A 19,717-nucleotide genomic window follows, 5' to 3' on the forward strand; every position below is an offset into this window, starting at 1 on the left:
GGTATTATAGTATTTTTGCACACTCTCTCTCTCTCCCTCCCTCCCGAAACTTTTATGTATTTTTATCTATGCAACTTCAACTCTGTCATGAATGCAATGCAGAGTTTTATCCGAAGTGTTTAATGTAAATGAGAGATCATGAACGACTGCTAAATTAAGGGTGGGCCAAATGCTCTTGATCTTACCCAAAGCTACAGATCTTACCCAAAGCTACAGAAATTCAAATATTTTTTGGATATATCTAAAGTGAAGTTTACAAGGTAACCCTTCTAGGCAAAAAATGGAAACATTTTCTCTAACAAAAATTAAGCCGACAATCAAAAGCCAAATGAAATTTTTACCACCCTGGCCTGTTTTGAGAAAGCTCTTATCTTCAAGTTCGTTTTGCAAATAACAGAACTTAATACAATTACTTGTGTTTCTATTTTCCAAGATGATCCGAAATAACATAGGAACTGTGCAATGCAAGGTTGCAAGAAACTTTCTTTTCTTTATGAAGTGTGTTTGATTCGAACAAAATCACATTTCTAATTTCTAGTCTGACGTTGTTTGCTAAACGTGAAAAATTTAACAAAAAATCGAGCAAAAGCTACCGAAATTCAAATATTTTTTTTAATATATCTAAAGTGAAGTTTACAAGGTAACCCTTCTACAATGTTTTTATTTACTTATTATTTTATTTATTATCTTATTATATGAAAATGTATAAAATTATTATTCTCCAAAACTTTATGGCTATTCTAAACATGACACATCAATATTACAGGTTGCCAAATAAAAACCACCCTAATGTACACTAAACTGTACCTGGATAGACCCATGAATGCACCCAAATATGTATACACATAACAAGAAAAAACGTTAACTTCGGTAGCACGGAAGTTATAATACCCTTCATAAATACAAAAAAAAATCCGTAACTTGATATTTATCCGTCAGTTTTTTTGGCAGCTATATGCTATAATGATCTGAACTGAATAGTTTCTTCAAAGACTACATCATTGCCTCAGGCAATAACCTATGACAAATTTCCTGAAGATATATGGTCAAAAGAAAAAGCTTTCCACACAAGCACTTGATCCGATCATTTACTTTGTATGGCAGCTAATTGCTATGGTGGTTGGATATCGGCGGTTTCGCAAATATGTAGCTTCTCGGTTAAAAAGGACGAGTGCAAAATTTCAGATCGATATCTCAAATATGAGGGACTATTTTGCGTTTATACAGAGAGGCGGCAATGGCTAAATCGACTCAGCTCGTCATGCTGATAATTTATATCATCGTGGCAATCTTAATATACTTTTACTCTGTTCAGGGTATAGAAACGTATATATCACACCTACTTACGTGTGTACAAGTAGATATTTCAATATTTAAATAAAGTAAGTCTTCAGGCTAAAGGCAATAATTATGGCGACGACAGTGATGATTGAAAAACGCCACGAATTATTTGTACGAGTACAAGCGCCACAACATCCCGGTGAATATGTAAACACCGAGGGTGAAATAAGAGGGAAGAAAGGCGATGATGAATGCCATAAAGTGCAGACGATAATTTCCCATTAATACTCTTCCTGATTGGGATTTGGAATTGGGATTGCGTTTAGGATTTGTGCATTGACGTTGGCGTTGAGGCAGAGATGGATTTTATTGAAGACTGGTACATAGTAAATTGAGCTTCAATCGCTTTCGGATTTTGTCACTGCAGAGTTTGCTACCGAATGTTTGTAGGTATTTCCACTTGTTTGCTCGTCTCCCTTGATTATATTTGGTGCTAATATTGGTGTCCGCTCACACTATTTGTAATTTGTATATGACATACGAGTAGGTAGATAGTTATGAGTGAGATCGTTAAAACGAGTTATTAATTGCTGCAATGTGTTGAAACTAAATTGAATTTTCCAAGTTCTCATTTCGGTACTTTTCAATCAGCTTCGTAAACTGGACTTAACTAAATTCAAAATGTTGACTTAAAAAACTGCAGGAAAGTTAAAGAGTTTCAGAGAATTTTTTGATTAAATTCGATGAAGATGGCCATTCTGTGGATGGCTAACAAAATTGGAAAGTGATTCGGCATTAAAAACTGACGGTGCATATTACGGTGGGTGGGTAAAAAAAAGCTAATTGCTAGAGTGGTTCAATATCGGCGGTTCCGCAAATGTGCAGATTCTTGGGGAGAAAAGGACAAATCTGAGGGACTAGTTCGCATATTTGCAGACAGACGGACATGGCTAAATCGACTCAGCTCGTCATGCTGAAAATTTATATCATCGTGGTAAACTTAATATACCCTGTTCAGGGTATGAAAATGTATATATCACAATTACATACTTGGGTACAAGGATATATTTCAATATTTAAATAAAGTAATGTTTTTTTCACTTAGTACTCCGAAAATTCTTCTAAGAAACGCTCTCCAAGTATCATCTTAATTGTAACGGGTAGGTCATTCACTTTATCGTTATCTATTTTTTCTTATTATCAAATAGAAAAACTCATATCCGTCTTTGGATTTTGTAAAAAATTGAATGCTCCACATAATGGTCTCTCACGGTTTTTCATAAACTCAACCATTCAAAAGATATTAACGGTTGAAGTTTGACTATTTTAAAACAATTTTTTTTTTTTTAATACTATAACTCATTGAAAAAATATCATAGTATTCTAAATTACAAAGCTTATAGTCTTGTAGAAAATTTTAAAATAAAAATTGTCTATAAAATGTTTTCATTAAATAAAGCGTTAAACATCAATGCCTAACATATCCAATGAAACCACAAAGAAACAAAAAAAAATAAAAATAAAAAAACGAGAAAAAAACAGATAATTTTTATAGAGCAGTAAATTTTATATAAGACTATGAGCTTGGGAATTTTAAATGATGGTTTTACTATATTATTTATAGAACTCAAAAGAAAAAAACAAATTTGTCTTAAATCAGTCAAACTACAACCGTCTTTCTTAGAGGCAATTTTTCGGAGTACCAGGTGAAAAAAACATTCGTTTATTTTTTTTTACCCACCCTAATGCATATGACCTTGTGCCAAGAGATTTATAAAATGCTATTCGGCGTCTAAAGTAACATTTATTCTCCAAAGAACGAAACGACAGATGTGCAAACATGTTTTTTTTATCATGTGCCACAAACAGTTTAGATTTTTCGACAACCTCCTCTAAACTACAATACATTATTGATTTTATTTTGTCACTACCAATCTGTTATCTGAGTGTGATATATTATTAAAGTTAACCAAGAATATTCGTTAGCATAATCAAACTCAGTGAAACCATAAAACGGTAAATAAGAAGAACACAAATGCCCAGTTAACTTTATGCCGAAACAGATATAGTTTAGCAAATTTAAAACCAGAGAACATGCAGAACTGTTGAAAGTAAAGGTGAAGGCTTTCTTTACGGTGAATTGCTTTGATCGACTTCCTTTCAGCCCCAACTTTTCTTTCGCAAATATCATATATTGCTTCAACACCGCGTCACGGGAGTCCCCCTAGTACTTAAACAAATTACTATTTCTATTTTTATATGCAAAATAACATAAATATTGAATATATATGATTTTCTGAAGCTCATTTTGTGAGTAGCGACACAGTGTGCATTTCTATTTTCGTACATGTCAAATGCATATACCAGAAATTGAATTGTGTCAAATTAGTCGAGTTTTCTGTAACTCAATACTCCAAGTCATGCTGATACTGTGACCGCAAATACAAATGTGCTTGCTCGGACTTTAGTACCCCAGAAAAATTGAACTGATACAGATCAGGGCGTTCAAAATTACTATAGTTTTCAGTATGATTTCAGTACTCGTAACTCGATGCTTGCTAAATTTTACTTAACGCGAAGTGGATATAAAGAAGACTTGTCTAGCATCAGTTGTTTCTGAATACCGCTGTGGCTCCGTTTTGCTTCGCCTTTACAAGTAACCAAGTAATTGTAGAAAATCATTACATCATCATCGCAATAAGATACTTTCTGACTAAGTGTACCTATTTGAATTATGCCCTGAACAAGGTACAACATATTAAAATTGCCACGACGTTTGTAACACCCAAAAGGAAACGTCGGAGAATGTATAAGGTATATAAATAAGTATATATAAGGTATATAAACGATCTGGGTAACGAGCTGAGTCGATTTATGTCTGTCCTTTTGTATATACACGAACCAGTCTCTCAGTTTTTGAGAAATCGGTCTGAAATTTTGTACACGTTTTTTACTCACCAAGAAGTCGCTCATTTGTCGGAACCGATATCGATCTGAACGATCAAGATCAAAATAAAGATATTTTCATACTCTGTTATGCTATAAAAATTCACCTCTGAAGTGTATTATTACTTCGGTGCAGCCGTTAACGTTTTTTTTTTTGTTTTTATATAATACTGGATTTTATGTACGTTTTCGAGCATTCTTATCTAGAGTTCTTGGTAAGTGGCATTTTAATAGTTAAGGAGAGTGACAACATTCAGATTTTTTAACTATGTTTGTTGATATCTGGTTCATATTTAGTAGTAGAGACCTGAAAATTATGAGTAATTTATAGAGAATACGATATTCTAGGAAAAATGGAATGGGAACTGTTACCTTACTGCACATTTTTCAAGATGTAGCAAGTTAATACATAGTAATGTTCTTACAAATAATTGGGTACTTAGATATTGTTCTTGAGTAAATATATAAACTTCTGTGGTTTAAAAAAAAATTAAAGAGTACAAGCCCTTTATTTGTGGTAGATAACAGGAAAGGTATTTAAAAGTAGAAGCAAAAGTATCTGAACCCTATTGACTATTAAGAAGTGAGCCTGTGAGTAATTATAGAAGTTCAATATGACCCAGACAGAGGATTTTTTTTACTTCTAAACTCGGGTTGTTGCGAATATGTGCAGGTACATTGCACGATAAGAGATATGAGCTTAAATATGAAACGTGCTATGGCATTGGCAGATTTTCACGACGTAGACGGCACTGCTCATAAACTTCAAACCAATATTAAGACCGGTTTGAGTTCTCAAGAATTTACACTATAAATTGTTCAAAAGTGTAAGATTATCACCCATCATTTTGATTATGCGATGATTGCTCAAGGCCAATAAACCAAAATGCAGCAACGATTAAATCCGGAACGAAATCCATTAGAGTTTACTAAGTTTGCCGCGAAGTTTGTAACACCTAAACGAAAACGTTAGAGACCCAATAAAGCATATTTTTAAATGATCAGCCTGACGAGCTAAGTCGATTTACCCATTCCGGATGTCTATCCGTCTGTATTTAGGCAAACTACTCTTTCAGTTTTTGAGATAACGACCTGAAATTTTGGACACATTCTCACCAAGAAACTGCACAGATGTCGGAATCGCCGATATCAGACTATAGCATATAACAGCCACATGAACTGAACAATCAGAATAAAATTCTTACATGGAAAACTTTTTTATAAGATATCTTCACAAAATTCGGTATGGATTAGTACCTAAGACATTTCTACAATCTACGAACATATTGTTCCGATTGGACCACTATATCATATAGCTGCCATTTAAACTGACCGATAAAAATCAAAATAAAGAAAGAGTGTAACATTTAATGCTATAAAAATGCTTACTACAATTCGCATTCGCAACATACCTAATTTTAAGAAAAACTTCTCAAATGTGTAGCGGCGACCAAAGTTCATGCTAATGAACAGCAATGATCTTAAATCCAATTATTTTGCTTTCATTTTGAATTTTGTAAATATATGTACATATATTCGGCAAAGCTTATGTACGTACACATTGTGAATGAAATTTGTGCATACATAATTCTATGCAAGTAATTACACACTCTTATACACATAATTGCATCAAGGTACTTCCTAATTTAACAAGCCGCACTAAGCTCGTTCGATTAAATATTAAAATTAGAGATTATAAGCGCAGACTGACAGCCAGGCGTTCAAACCGTTGAGTGGGTAGGAACATAAGAGCGCTGAATACCATTTAACCGCATTTAGCCTCAAACGCGGGGGACACCGCAAAACGGAAATGCCTTACTCAGCCTGTAGAGGTCTGTGCACCGACAAGAAGGCGTGCCAACTGTCGCTTGCTAGCACTACAACCGTCCTTGCCACCACAAAAGCACTGAGCCAACGTTCGAAGACGTCAATCGGTTGTGGCAATCTGCAAAGACACCCATAAGTTGTTCAGCTCGAGTGTCACTTTTATATATCCTGGCGTTAGATTTGTCAAGTAATCGGCATTCAAGCATTGCCAGACTGCCGTAAATGGTTACCAGCTGGCTCTTACAGTAGTTGACGTTACGCTCGTTACATACATACATACCGAGTACATAGTCATGCACAGCGGACCGCACTCGAAAAGTGCTGACGCAGTTGCTAGCAAAAGCCAACAGCCCAGAGTCAACACTTCGTGTATAGTTATGCGGCATGGCAAGCAGGCAGCCTCCGCCAAACAATTCACGGACCAACTATAAAAATATGCAGTTAGATTTGGTTGTCAGCGATCAGTATGAGGCATGTTGGAATAGCGGCGAAGCTTTGTGGCATAGTGTTTCGACACAGTTCTCGGCAACTACTTCAGCGTACGTGCGAGAAGTGAAATATAAAGTAAGATGTGCGCACAGCCTAAATCTTGTTGTCCCATCAGCATCATTGTCGAAGCATGGCAAGTACCACGTACATACATGTATAAGTAGAGCTCTGACGACGCTCTTCTGAAAGAGTGTTGATAGCAACTTAAGAAAGGTTAGAAAGGAGAAAGCAAAAAATCAAATGCCTACTTATTAACCACTAATTGTAGGCAACAGTGACAAACCCCTTCTGCACACATGCATATTGAACACCCTGCGGGAACTAAAGTCGTTCCTCTTAAGCTTGAAGTCTTATGCATGATGAAATTTATATAGAATAGAAAACACTCCAATAAATTTCCACATGGGACATATAAGCCGCTTGTGTCGTTTAAGTAACCGCTTTAGAGATTCTAGTTTAGTAGCATTTTTTGTCTGTGCACATGGTTATCGTCTCTGCAATGTGGTCCAAAAAAGTATTGGAAATAATTGTGCTACATCTTGCCAACAGTAGTAATGCATAACACAAAGATTTAGTGATTGACACGAACTTAGCTGCCTTTTGTAATAGTGCAACGAGCAACTAGACACTCAGCGATGAGTCACCAGTCAAAAGAGGATGCTTTCTCGGACACAAGAAAATTGTTGTACTGATCTACCACATGACGACCGAAATAAATATAAGAATTTTTACTATTGCAAAAGTTTTATTACCTTTTTATACTCTCGCAACCTGATGCTACAGAGGATAATAGTTTTGTTCACCTAACGGTTGTTTGTATCACGTAAAACTAATCGAGGGTTACATATATATAAATATGACTGTCTGTCCGTCCGTCCGTCCGTCTGTCCGTCCGTGCAAGCTCTAACTTTAGTAAAAATTGAGATATCTTTATGAAACTTGGTAGACATGTTTCTTGGTACCGTGAGACGGTTGGTATTGCAGATGGGCGTAATCGGACCACTGCCACGCCCACAAAACGCCATTAATAAAAAACAAATTAATTGCCATAACTAAGCTACGCAATAAGATAAAAGACTGTTATTTGGTACACAGGATCACATTAAGGAGGGGCATCTGCAGTTAAAACTTTTTTGGTGGGCGTGGTCCCGCCTCTAATAGGTTTAATGTGCATATCTCATAAACCGCTAATGCTAAAATAACCAAATTCACTAGAAGCAAATGTTTTTAGCCCTTCTATTGACGGTGTGAAAATAGTTGAAATCGGGTGGCAACTCCGCCCATTCCCCATATAACGGTACTGTTAAAAACTACTAAAAGCGCGATAAATCAAGCACTAAACACGCCACAGACATTAAATTTTATCTCTGGGATGGTATGACATGACTTTTTAGGAACCATGTTCAAAATTAGACAGTGGGCGTGGCAGAGCCCACTTTTAGGTGAAAGCCCATATCTTAAGATCTGCTTAACCGATTTCAACCAAATTCGGTACATAACATTCTTCTCATATTTCTATGTTATAGTGCGAAATCGGACTACAACCACGCCTATTTCCCATATAACACCATTTTCAATTCCATCTGATTCTTTCACTTTCTACTATGCATATCAAGCAACAATGATTATATCGGGGTAAAACTTTGCGTGAATAATACGTTTAAAGTAGGCCACCTTGTGACCAAAAATTGTCTAAATCGAACCAAAACTGTTCAAGCCCCTAAGTACTAAGTATGTGGACCCCAGTGCCTATAGTTGACCTTCTACCGAAATTATCAGCCAATCCATAAAGAAATCTCAAACGAGTATACCATTTGAGTTTGCGAGAGTATAAAATGTTCGGTTACATCCGAACTTAGCCCTTCCTTACTTGTTTGTATTGCGATTTCTTGCAAATCCCGTAAACTTCGTCTGTAAGGAAGCTACAATACCATCTACAAATACAAAAGATTCCTCACAAGAACTGGATTTCGATCAATCAGATTGTATGACAGATATATGCTATAGTTGTCCGATCTGAAAAATTTGTTCGGAGATTACACCATTGCCTTAGACAATAACCCACCTATAAAGAAATCTCGTCAAATGAAAAAAAGTTCCATACAAACACTTGATTCCGACTGTTCAGTTTGTATTGCAGCTATATGCTATAGTGGTTCGATATCGCCGGTTACAACAAATGAGCAGCTTATTGGGGATATAAGGCCGATCGATATCTCAAAAACTGAGGGACTATGTCAGCGGGCATGGCTAAATCGACAGAGCTCGGCATGCTGATCATTTATATATATATTTTATAGGTTATCCGACGTTGGCTTCTGGATGTTACAAACTTCGTGACAAACTTAATATACACTGTTCTCGGTATTGTAACTAATACCAAAGCCTTACAATAGAGAAAACTGCTGATGCCAGGGCCAATGAAGAAAACCAAGATCTTCCACAAAATCTTTCATAAAGTGAATGGCCACAGTTCTAATTGTTGCGCCCGATGGCGGATGAACTCATTCGGGACTTCTTTGAAACTCTGCTCCACATCATCGATAGCGTCTTCGGGGCGCACTGTACCGAGTTTCTGAGAATACGCATTATCCACCTAGAGTAAACGTGGTCATGGTGGCCGATCCGTGGTTGCTCGAATTACCGACTCTGCGGGGGATTATGTTCGAAAAACATTATTATACTTGTAAATGCAAGATGTATATGTAACTAAGTAAACATAAAGATCGGTCTATTGTGGGGTTAACCATAATTGAACCATTAGCTTCATTTGTGACAACAAAACTAAAAGCATAATTCCGATGCCTCAATTTTTTCACACTCCGTAGTAATTAAGAATTTTTGAGAGAGAGAATGCTAACATATTTTCTTATTTCCATTGAACATTATTTTCATTCCCATAAATATAACATATATTTACTCCACTTCCACTTCTGTTACAAAAAAATTTATTTTCACAATAAGTGATCAGTTAAATACCTTACCGTAAAAATCGTTTAGCTACTTATCTGTATTATATATTTCTTTGATAGAAAAAACAACATTTGTTGTTTGCACTTTGTTTTTGGTTTGCTCAAATAATATTCGTTCCATCTGAGGTACTTCCTCTTAGGGTTTCGCCGTAGGGTGCCATATGAATATTGCCGCCAATATGAATAAAGGCTGTAGAGTGTACATACATACATACAATATATATGCATATATACTCGTATTTATGTATAATATTAAATGTATACAAAATTTGAGACAGTAACGAAAACGTCAACGAATGAACAGACACAGTCGAAAAGACGTACCCAACAAAAAGAGGCGTGAAACCGGCACAGCGAAGTGGTGAAGTAGCCCACTTGGGCGCTTTTGAAAAAGCCATTCGAAAGATGGCATTTTTGGCACAGGTACAAATAAACAAATGTCGTAAAGAAAAAGTACGCGCCTTCAGCGATAGGGACGGATGGGGGTTAGCTGGCACACGTATAATTGTGGTGGGCCGCTACGACGGGGTTTCATTCTATACGTCAACATTGGCGGCCAACGGCCAACAGTCATCATTGAAGGCAAATTCACTAATAAATACAACAACAAATTAGCGGAACAATAGCTATCAGCTAGCCGCTCTACAATGGGCGGAGTCTAGTCAAATCAAATTTACAAATTCAAAAAATGAACTGCAAAGCGTCTGTATATGTATGCGTGTACAAATGAACATGTGTACATTTATTGTATATCGACCGAAGCGCACACACAAACTAAAAAAAAAGTTTACAAAAACACATGCAAATATATGCAAAGAGCGGGGGGGGAGATATATGAGTCTCTCGTTCGCCGTTTATTACTTAACCCTCCGTAGATTTTTGAATTTTTTTATACCCTTACTGAGGCTTTACGTATTTCTATTGCTCAAATCGACAAATCTGTATTTGTGGACGGTTCATTAATTCAAATACTCTTCATTCCTATGTAAGTTTATGTAGGTATTTGCTGTCTTCGATTCGCCAAGCGTTGAAGAGTACCCAATCGAATAAATACGAGATGTTCAAACAAACTAGGATGTCCTCTGACGCATGCGCAACTGTACTACGACTCTTTCTTGGCGGAGAAATTATGTATTCTGAGTCTGATACTGTTGAGAATTAGGAACTCTTAATAAGAAAAAGTGAAATTTGTAAAAAAATATCTCATTAATTGGAAGTTGCACACCACTTCTCTATTTCCTTGTAAAATCTACATCAGTCTTTTTAAGTATACTAGTCTATATACCACAAATCGCAGCACTAAGTTCCAGATGGCGCATAACAAAGTTGCACATAGTTGGCCAATTTGGCATTTAAAAAAGGGACTATATGAAATTTTATCGCGTAATTTCATACGTAACATATACACCTCGGTCCGCACCAACCGGTTTGGTCAGCTGCTGATTGCAGACTGTGATAAAGAGATACCCAACTCATATCTCACTGGAAATGAGAGCGCAATTGCTAAAAGTCAAAACCTCCTGAGCTCGGGCAACTGGCTTCACTTGCCTTACTTGCTTTGCTGTGAAAACTGACAAAACTTGATAGAACTGTACTAGAAAATATAAGATAGACCAAATGCAGCTTTGCTTTAAGCGCTTGATGTTTAAAATAGATCTATGTTCTATTTGCCAGCGCCTTTGACAGGAGATATTGTAACTATGGGTGCCAGTTGTGCGAAATGTACCAATTTATTTATTTTTTGTTGCTACATCTGCACACAAAATTTAATCACATATTTTTATTACTGTAAAAATAGTTAAAACGTATAATATTTAAAAATTTGATATATTTATGCAGAAATGTGATAAATCGTGAATAATAATAAAACATTTAATATTAAATTATTACATATGTTTTGTTTGTTTTTGTTTGATCCACCAAATATTAATTGAGTGGCAACCGTGTTTTTACTGTTTCTTTTCATCAACTTACGAATCAGTTGATTAATTTGACAGCGTTCAAAGTGCTCATTTGGTCATAAAAGCATTCAAAGTAAGTCAAATGAAAGAATGCAAGTAAAGAAAGGCAGCATTGGGCCGGGCCTTAAGTGCTCATTTTACGCTCTTCGTTTGTGCTTGTTAGTGCCCAAACAGTCAACGAAATTCTTCCCTTCCGTACTTACCGCTCGTATCAAACCAAATTTGTCAAAAGTTATGCCCGTAGTTGCAAAGCAGAAATCAGTTTTTCTCTTTTGTTTTCATTTCACCAATGTTGCCATTGCTCTATTTGTATACACGATTTTTCACACATTTAGTTTTGTTAGTTATAATTTTTCATAATGTAAAAGCTCAAAACTAAAATCCAAATATTAACAAGTAAGGTATACTCGTTTGAGATTTCTTAGAAGGTCAACTATAGGCACTGGGGTCCACATATTTAGTACTTAGGGGCTTGAACAGTTTTGGTTCGATTTAGACAATTTTTGGTCACATGGTGGCATACTTTAAACGTATTATTCACGCAAAGTTTTACCCCGATATAATCATTGTTGCTTGATATGCATAGTGGAAAGTGAAGGAATCAGATGGAATTGAACATGTTGTTATATGGGAAATAGGCGTGGTTGTGGTCCGATTTCGCCCATTTTCGCACTATAACATAGAAATATGAAAATAACGTTATTTACCGAATTTTGTTGAAATTGGTTAAGCAGATCTCAAGATATGGGTTTTCACCTAAAAGTGGGCTGTGCCACGCCCATTGTCTAATTTTGAACGCGGTTCCTATAAAGTCATCTCATACTTGGGGCGGGATCACGCCCACTTTAAAAAAAATTTTAACTGCAGATGCCCCTCCCTAATGTGATCCTGTGTACCAAATAACAGTCTTGTATCTTATTGCGGAGCTTAGTTATGGCAATTTATTTGTTTTTGATTAATGGCGTTTTGTGGGCGTGGCAGTGGCAGTTGCACGGACGGACAGACGGACGGACAGACAGTCACCCGGATTTCAACTCGTCTCTTCATCCTGATCATTTATATATATATAACCCTATATCTAACTCGATTAGTTTTAGGTGATACAAACAACCGTTAGGTGAACAAAACTATTATACTCTGTAGCAACAGGTTGCGAGAGTATAAAAATAGTTTGCCTATTTATAAGTAAGTGTATTCGGCTGTGATTTTGAGTTATTTTAAGAATATTTCAAATATATTCAATTTCAAATATATTGTAGTTTTTTAATTACTACAAAATATCGAGATTGACAACCCTGCGTTGCAAGAGATTGCTCTCTTACTCTCAACTCACTCATTTCTACGGAAAAAATCCAATTTTTGCAGATATCCTACCATACGGTCTGTTGAAGCTCTCATAAGATAGGTCGTATCAGCTAATTCCGGACACGGTTTTGCGTCGGTGACTGTTTGTGCCATTAGAGACAGTCCGTGTGTATACGTATACGATCACTTACGCTCTTTTAGCGTAATCCCTGCTCATAGAAAACTTCTTTTAACGCAATTAATAGTGATGGTTTGTTCATAGCAAATAACTTAATCTTAAAGTATTTAAATGTCTTTATTATTTATAAAAATATATATTAAATTTCTTTTGAAAAATGTAATATATGGAAATATAGAAGGAAACGAGTCTGCCCCTGGACTCTTGAACTGCTCCCAATGTTCCAGAAATTGAACATTTAAAGTGGTAAGAACTGAGAAATTTAAGCAAACCCAGCGTGTTGATGACCGGTACTTACTTGGGAGCAAAATTAGCCTATTGATAACTTAAGTACGACCGTTTATGGTCAGGCGTTTTTTCGAACCACTCTTTCAACCAAGGTTTTACTGTTTTTTTTTATAAAAACTTATTTTCCTAATGTAAATTTGTATAGACAAATTATGGTCGGTGTGATATTTTTAAGGATAAATTTCATACCATGTAATTTTGATGTCAAATATACACCACACTCTGAAAAGCTAATGACTAAAAAAATCAACAAAACAATGGAAATCGCCGGTTCTCACCGTTATGTAAGCATCGTTTTGATTTCTCAGGAGTTAATCATTGCACGAAAAAGGTTTGAAACGAATTATATTATATAAGCGTGGATACAAGAAACATCCCGAGGAATGGGTGCCACACGAGTTAATACAAAAACCTTATGGACGGTATTTCATTCTCCGAATCGCTTCTGAATCGCAACAATATTTATCCATTTCTGAAACTGATTATTGGTGAGGAAAAGTTTGTTACTAACGACAACACCAAGCGAAAACGGTTGTGATCGAATTGCGTTGATCCGGTGCAAACAATGTGCCTTGGTGGAATCGGTAGTGAATAGAATAGGAGAGGAATCGTGTTCCCTCAGAACAACGACATACCTCACAATAGTAACTCGCTAGAATCTCCACAGCTTTGTTAGGAGATTCTTATGCATTCTAGTTTGGACCGAAATTCGCCTCAAGAGAAGCTTGTGAAAATCGACTGTCCCAGTTTTTTGCCAATAAATAATAGGTTCTATGAGAGTGGCGTTATGAAATTACATACAAAATGGCACCAAGTTATTAAACAAAACGGTAAATACCTTCTATATATATATATATGTATATATAATACAAGTTTATTGATTATTTGATTGGAATATATTTCATATAGTGTGAACACTTATACATATGTATATTTTATTAAGCCCTAATTTTTAAAAACCGGTTGATGGTATGAATTTACAGTGGAAATCGACTCTTCAATTACATACTATTATCTTTTCCCTACATCTGTTATAAACATCTGTACTTGACAGTCGGCTATAAAATGTTTAAATGTATCGTTGAAAATGACGAACTTCTGAGCCAGTTATCACAACAATGCTAATATTATATTCAATCGTATATAGAAACATGTCAGATAATACCAATATGCAAATTTGTGTCGTTACCACCAATTTCACCGATCGTTTGTGTGACTCCCCGTAATATTACCTCTTACCGTACGAAATCACTTGGCTCCCCGGACCATCAAAATTCCTAGCCTGACTGCGCACATGCAATCTCAAGAATTTCTATCAATTACAATTCAATTTAATTTATTTTGTATCAAATCGAATTGAGCACGGCACACAGCGGAGAGACGACATAGCCGCCATCTCTCAACTGCCCGACAACGCAAGTACCATTATATACTATTTTTGTTGTTGTAACTTTAATGCGTACTTTTTTAATAGGTATACGCTATACATATGTATGTATACACACATTACTACGTCAATATATGTATATAATTTTTTGCTATTTTTGCAATTCACAGTTACTCGTTTATGTGAGGAGAGCGCTGAAATGCATCATTGGCAATTTCGCGTCTCAAAACGTATTTCGATGAATTGAAACCTTTGTCGTCGTCATTGGCTGCGAGCGCAAAATTCACCCAAACCAAAACGAGGCTATCGAAATAAATTCAATTCAAATTGATGCCCATATCGCATGAACTTGCGCATATAACGCATCAAATGCATGCGTGTTTGTGCCCGGGACCAGAAAGAAATCTCATTGATTCTGGCTTACAGGCATATTCTGAAATTTAGTTCACGTCTTGCATCGAGTAAGGGGGAATACTAAAAACCATCAGACGGATGTGCTAGTTTGTCAGAATAATTTTTCCTGACGAAAGCATTTTAATTTGAATAGACCAGATGGATTGGCAGAAAGCAGCAATCACTTCATGATTCTATGTCGGAACAAGATAACTGTACAATATTGCGAATACTTTGTTCCCGAAGCCACGATCTTGATCAGAAGATGCCGAAATAAAGAATATTATAAATTGTTTAATTTAAAACTTTACAAGAAACAAGTAAGGAAGGGCTAAGTTCGGATGTAACCGAACATTTTATACTCTCGCAAAGTCAAATGGTATACTCGTTTGAGATTTCTTTGTGGATTGACTGATATTTTCGGTAGAAGGTCAACTATAGGCACTGGGGTCCACCTATTTAGTACTTAAGGGTATGAACAGTTTTGGTTCGATTTAGACAATTTTTGGCCGCAAGATGGCATACTTTAATTGCATTATTCACGCAAAGTTTTACCCCGATATAATCATTGTTACCTGATTTGCATAGTGGAAAGTGAAAGAATCAGATGGAATTAAAAATGGTGTTACATGGGAAGTAAGCGTGGTTGTAGTCCGATTTCGCCCACTTTCGCACTATGACATAGAAACATGAAAAGAACGTTACGCACCGAATTTGGTTGAAATCGGTTAAGCAGATCTCAAGATATGGGTTTTCACCTAAAAGTGGGCTGTGCCACGCCCACTGTCTAATTTTGAACGCGGTTCCTATAAAGTCATCTTATACCATCTCAGAGATAAAATTTAATGTCTCTGGCGTGTTTAGTGCTTGATTTATCGCGCTTTTATTAGTTTTTAACAGTACCGTTATATGGGGAGTGGGCGGAGTTGCCACCCGATTTAAACTATTTTCCCACCGTCAATAGAAGTGCTAAAAACATTTGCTGCCAGTGAATTTTGTTATTATAGCATTAGCGGTTTAGGAGATATGCACATTAAACCTATTAGAGGCGGGACCACGCCCACTTTTTAAAAAAAAATTTTAACTGCAGATGCCTCTCCCTAATGTGATCTTTTGTACCAAATAACAGTCTTGTATCTTATTGCGGAGCTTAGTTATGGCAATTTATTTGTTTTTGATTAATGGCATTTTGTGGGCGTGGCAGTGGCAGTTGCACGGACGGACAGACGGACGGACAGACAGTCACCCGGATTTCAACTCGTCCCTTCATCCTGATCATTTATATATATATAACCCTATATCTAACTCGATTAGTTTTAAGTGATACAAACAACCATTGGACAAGGTGAACAAAACTATTATACTCTGTAGCAACAGGTTGCGAGAGTATAAAAACGTTAACTTCGGTTGCACCGGAACTATAATACCCTTCACAAATACAAAGATTCCTTACAAGAACTGTGATCGTGCAGTTTGTATGGCAGCTATATGCTAAAGTGATCCTATATCGGCCGTTCTGACAAATGAGCAGCTTCTTGGTGCAATCAATCGTTATTTCAAAAACTTAGGGACTAGTTCGCATATTTACAGACAGACGAATGAACAGACTCACATGGCTAAATCAACCCAGCTCGTCACGCTGATCATTATATACATATATACTTTATAGGGTCTCCGACGTTACCTATTTAGTGTTAAAATTAATATACCCTGTTGAGGGTATAAAAAGTAAATATAAATTATTACAAAATTTCTCGTAACGAATTCAGAAATTTCTAACGGTGTATGCATAAGTGCATTCGTATTTTGCAAAGTGATAACCACTGTCGAAATCGTGAGATTCAGTAAATATGTATGTATGGGTGTTTGTGTAACTGACACCTGGAGAGAAGCTGATGAGTATTGGCTGCATATGCAACAGCGCTTTTCATGACGCGGGAATTGCGCAGTCAAAATTATTGAAAAAGCAACAATAAAATATGAAGACACCACCATACAACGTAGCATGACTTCAGATACTTGTGTTAATTGTTGTAGGAGAAATCATCTAATTTGCACACTATCACACACATACATACATATGCAAAACAAGTGATTGAAGCAAAACCCAACGGAATTGCTCTACTAAAATCATTATTAGCATTTGCTTTGAGCGGCTCACTGTGTACTTGTACCGTTACGAGAATGCATATACGTATCTATGTATATATGTAAGCCCTGGCATATGGTCGCTGTTGCAAAGCAGTTAGATACTTGCAACAATGCTTACTTAGCAGCATTTGCGTAATTAAGCGATTTGGGTCGTCGCGGGTCGTTGAGTTACGCTGCGGCTGGGTCACCTCACAGATGCAGCGTATACCTTCAACACACTGCACGTCGGCACACCCACATGTACTCACTCATACTTGGATTTTGGAAAAGCAAACTGTTTGTTGCAATTTCATTGAGTCGTTGCAACTACAACACGCCACTTTATTTACATGCACATATGTGTGGATATGTATGTATGCTTGTCATGCATGTAGAGCATCTTTATTCCCAACCCTCGCTCTATAGTACATATTTCATTAATGTTGACAAAAGTGTGTGCGTGTGCATATGTGTATTTATTGCACTTACCTGGGCTGGTTTGCCAACTTAATCCGCCGATAAACATTTTCCTGCAATGAAACAGAGAGAGAGGAGGAATTTAATTAAAATTTCGACTAGCAAATGCGATTAAAATCGAGAGTCGCATACTAAATATGATATACTTATACCGATATACAAATTTAACTTTTACTTCATAATATGTGGCATTTCAATTTATAACATGAAAAAACGCTGAATTCGGTTCCATCGAAGCTATAACACCCTTCATAAATACAAAATATTCCTTACAAGAACTTGACACCGATCGGTCAGTTGTATGATAGCTATATGCTATAGTGATCCAATATGAACAACTTCTTCGGAGATTGCACTGTTGCCTTGGATAATAACCCAAGTCTTTCCAAGCACAATGCCGATCGTTCACTTTGTTTGGCAGCTATATGCTATAATGATCCGATAATGGCGGTTGAGACAAACGAGGAGCTTCTTGGAGAGAAAAGGACATGTACAAAATATCAATTCAGATCGATACTTCAAAACCTGAGGGACTAGTTCGCGGTTATACAGACGGTATTTTATAGGGTATCCGACGTTTCCACCAATGTGTTACAAACTTCGTGGCAAACTTAATACTCATATACCCTGTTCAGGGTATATATATACGAGTATATCCGCTACTTAATTGTTATATTAACCTCTCGACAAACATATATATTCCCAAATATATTCCAAAACTATTCCATAGTCCGGAAAATACAGAAATAAGTCATTAGAGAAAAATACTATTTCAATCAAAAGTACAGAATGCAATCAAAACGTCACTCATTGTAGATATATCAGTAGATTGAACCACACTGCCGCCCTTACTTTGAGGGTTCATGATTTAACATTTTCCAACAGATGTGTGTTGTTTGTTGAGCTTCAACTATGCATTTTGGAATCTGGCACACTGCACTCTACAAGCGCACATAATTTGTAAATTTGTAAGTCGCAACTTTGCTACTTTTCTTCAAAAACTGCATCGAAAAGATTTAGATGTGGGCGGGCGTATGAACAGCATCGGGGAGATGATCTACATGATTTTTTTAAAAGTAGCGCGAATTTTGAATTTTCATGAGCTACGCGTATTCCATTATTTTGTTGTGTTATGTTGGTACTCATATCCCTTACCATTTTGAATGTTTAGTTAATTTTTGACAGCTGTTTTGCTTGGACGCGTTTTCGTTCGTCTTCGATTTTTGCTTATTTTACAAAATAGATCAAAGACTTTGTTTAAAACTTTGTGTGAAATACAAAATTAAGTGCGCGGATGCATTCCGATTGTTGACTATATGACATATGGTGAAACTACCTTGGACAAAAGCAACGATTATCAGCGATTATCAGTGGTATAAAATGTTCTTAAAGGTTCGAGAAGATGTGAACTACGAAGAGCATGTAGGACGCCCGAGGACGTCAGCAACAGACGGAAGCATTAATGAAGTGAAGAAAATACTATTGGCCAATCGTCGAATTACTATTAGAGAAATTGCTGAGGAACTAATCATATCGATTGTCTCGTGCCAATGATTTGGGTATAAGTTGGGTCGCCAAGTTTGTGTCAAAATTGCTCAATTTATACCAAAAACAGAGTCGCGTTGACGACCCAGATCCGCTCCAGAGGGTCATAATTGGTGACGAATCATGTTATCACACAAAATTTTATACAAATTCTTTGATTCCTTTTTTAAAATACGCAAAAATCGAAGACGATCCAAAACACGGCCAAACAAAACAGCTGTCAAAAATTAAGAAATCGAATGTTTAGTGGCCGCCCTTGTCAACATAGGTAAGGGATATGAGTATCAATATAGCGCAACAAAACAATTAAAAATAGAAAGCACGTAGCCCGCAAAAATTCAAAATTCGCAATACTTTTCGAACAAACCTCGTATTACCGTCTTTATTAGAGTAAATCGGCTTTCTGCTTGCTATTGTTTTCAAGACTTACTCAATGTTGCATGGCGATAGCCCGCAAGTTGCCACAACCCACCCACCTGGAATGAAGTCTCACGTACACAGCTTTGTATGAACATACCCACCCACATAAGTACGTATG

The 19,717-nt window shown here is 36.5% G+C and overlaps 1 protein-coding gene across 8 annotated transcripts in view; it reads right to left on the reverse strand.

Annotated features, from left to right (window-relative positions):
* Nucleotides 1-19,717, reverse strand: part of LOC106619204 (RNA-binding protein 6) — a 425,212-nt gene that overhangs the window by 373,132 nt on the left and 32,363 nt on the right. For all 8 annotated transcript variants that reach the window (XR_011397026.1, XM_036360378.2, XM_036360376.2 and 5 more), the window contains exon 3: nucleotides 17,647-17,687. Coding sequence is in view for 7 of the 8 variants with exons in the window: in XM_036360378.2 (XP_036216271.1) it covers nucleotides 17,647-17,687 (41 nt within the window). In the remaining variant the exon portion in view is untranslated. The remainder of the gene's footprint in view (nucleotides 1-17,646; nucleotides 17,688-19,717) is intronic.

The sequence above is a fragment of the Bactrocera oleae genome, chromosome 6 (genome assembly GCF_042242935.1).
Source record: "Bactrocera oleae isolate idBacOlea1 chromosome 6, idBacOlea1, whole genome shotgun sequence".
Taxonomy (NCBI): domain Eukaryota; kingdom Metazoa; phylum Arthropoda; class Insecta; order Diptera; family Tephritidae; genus Bactrocera; species Bactrocera oleae.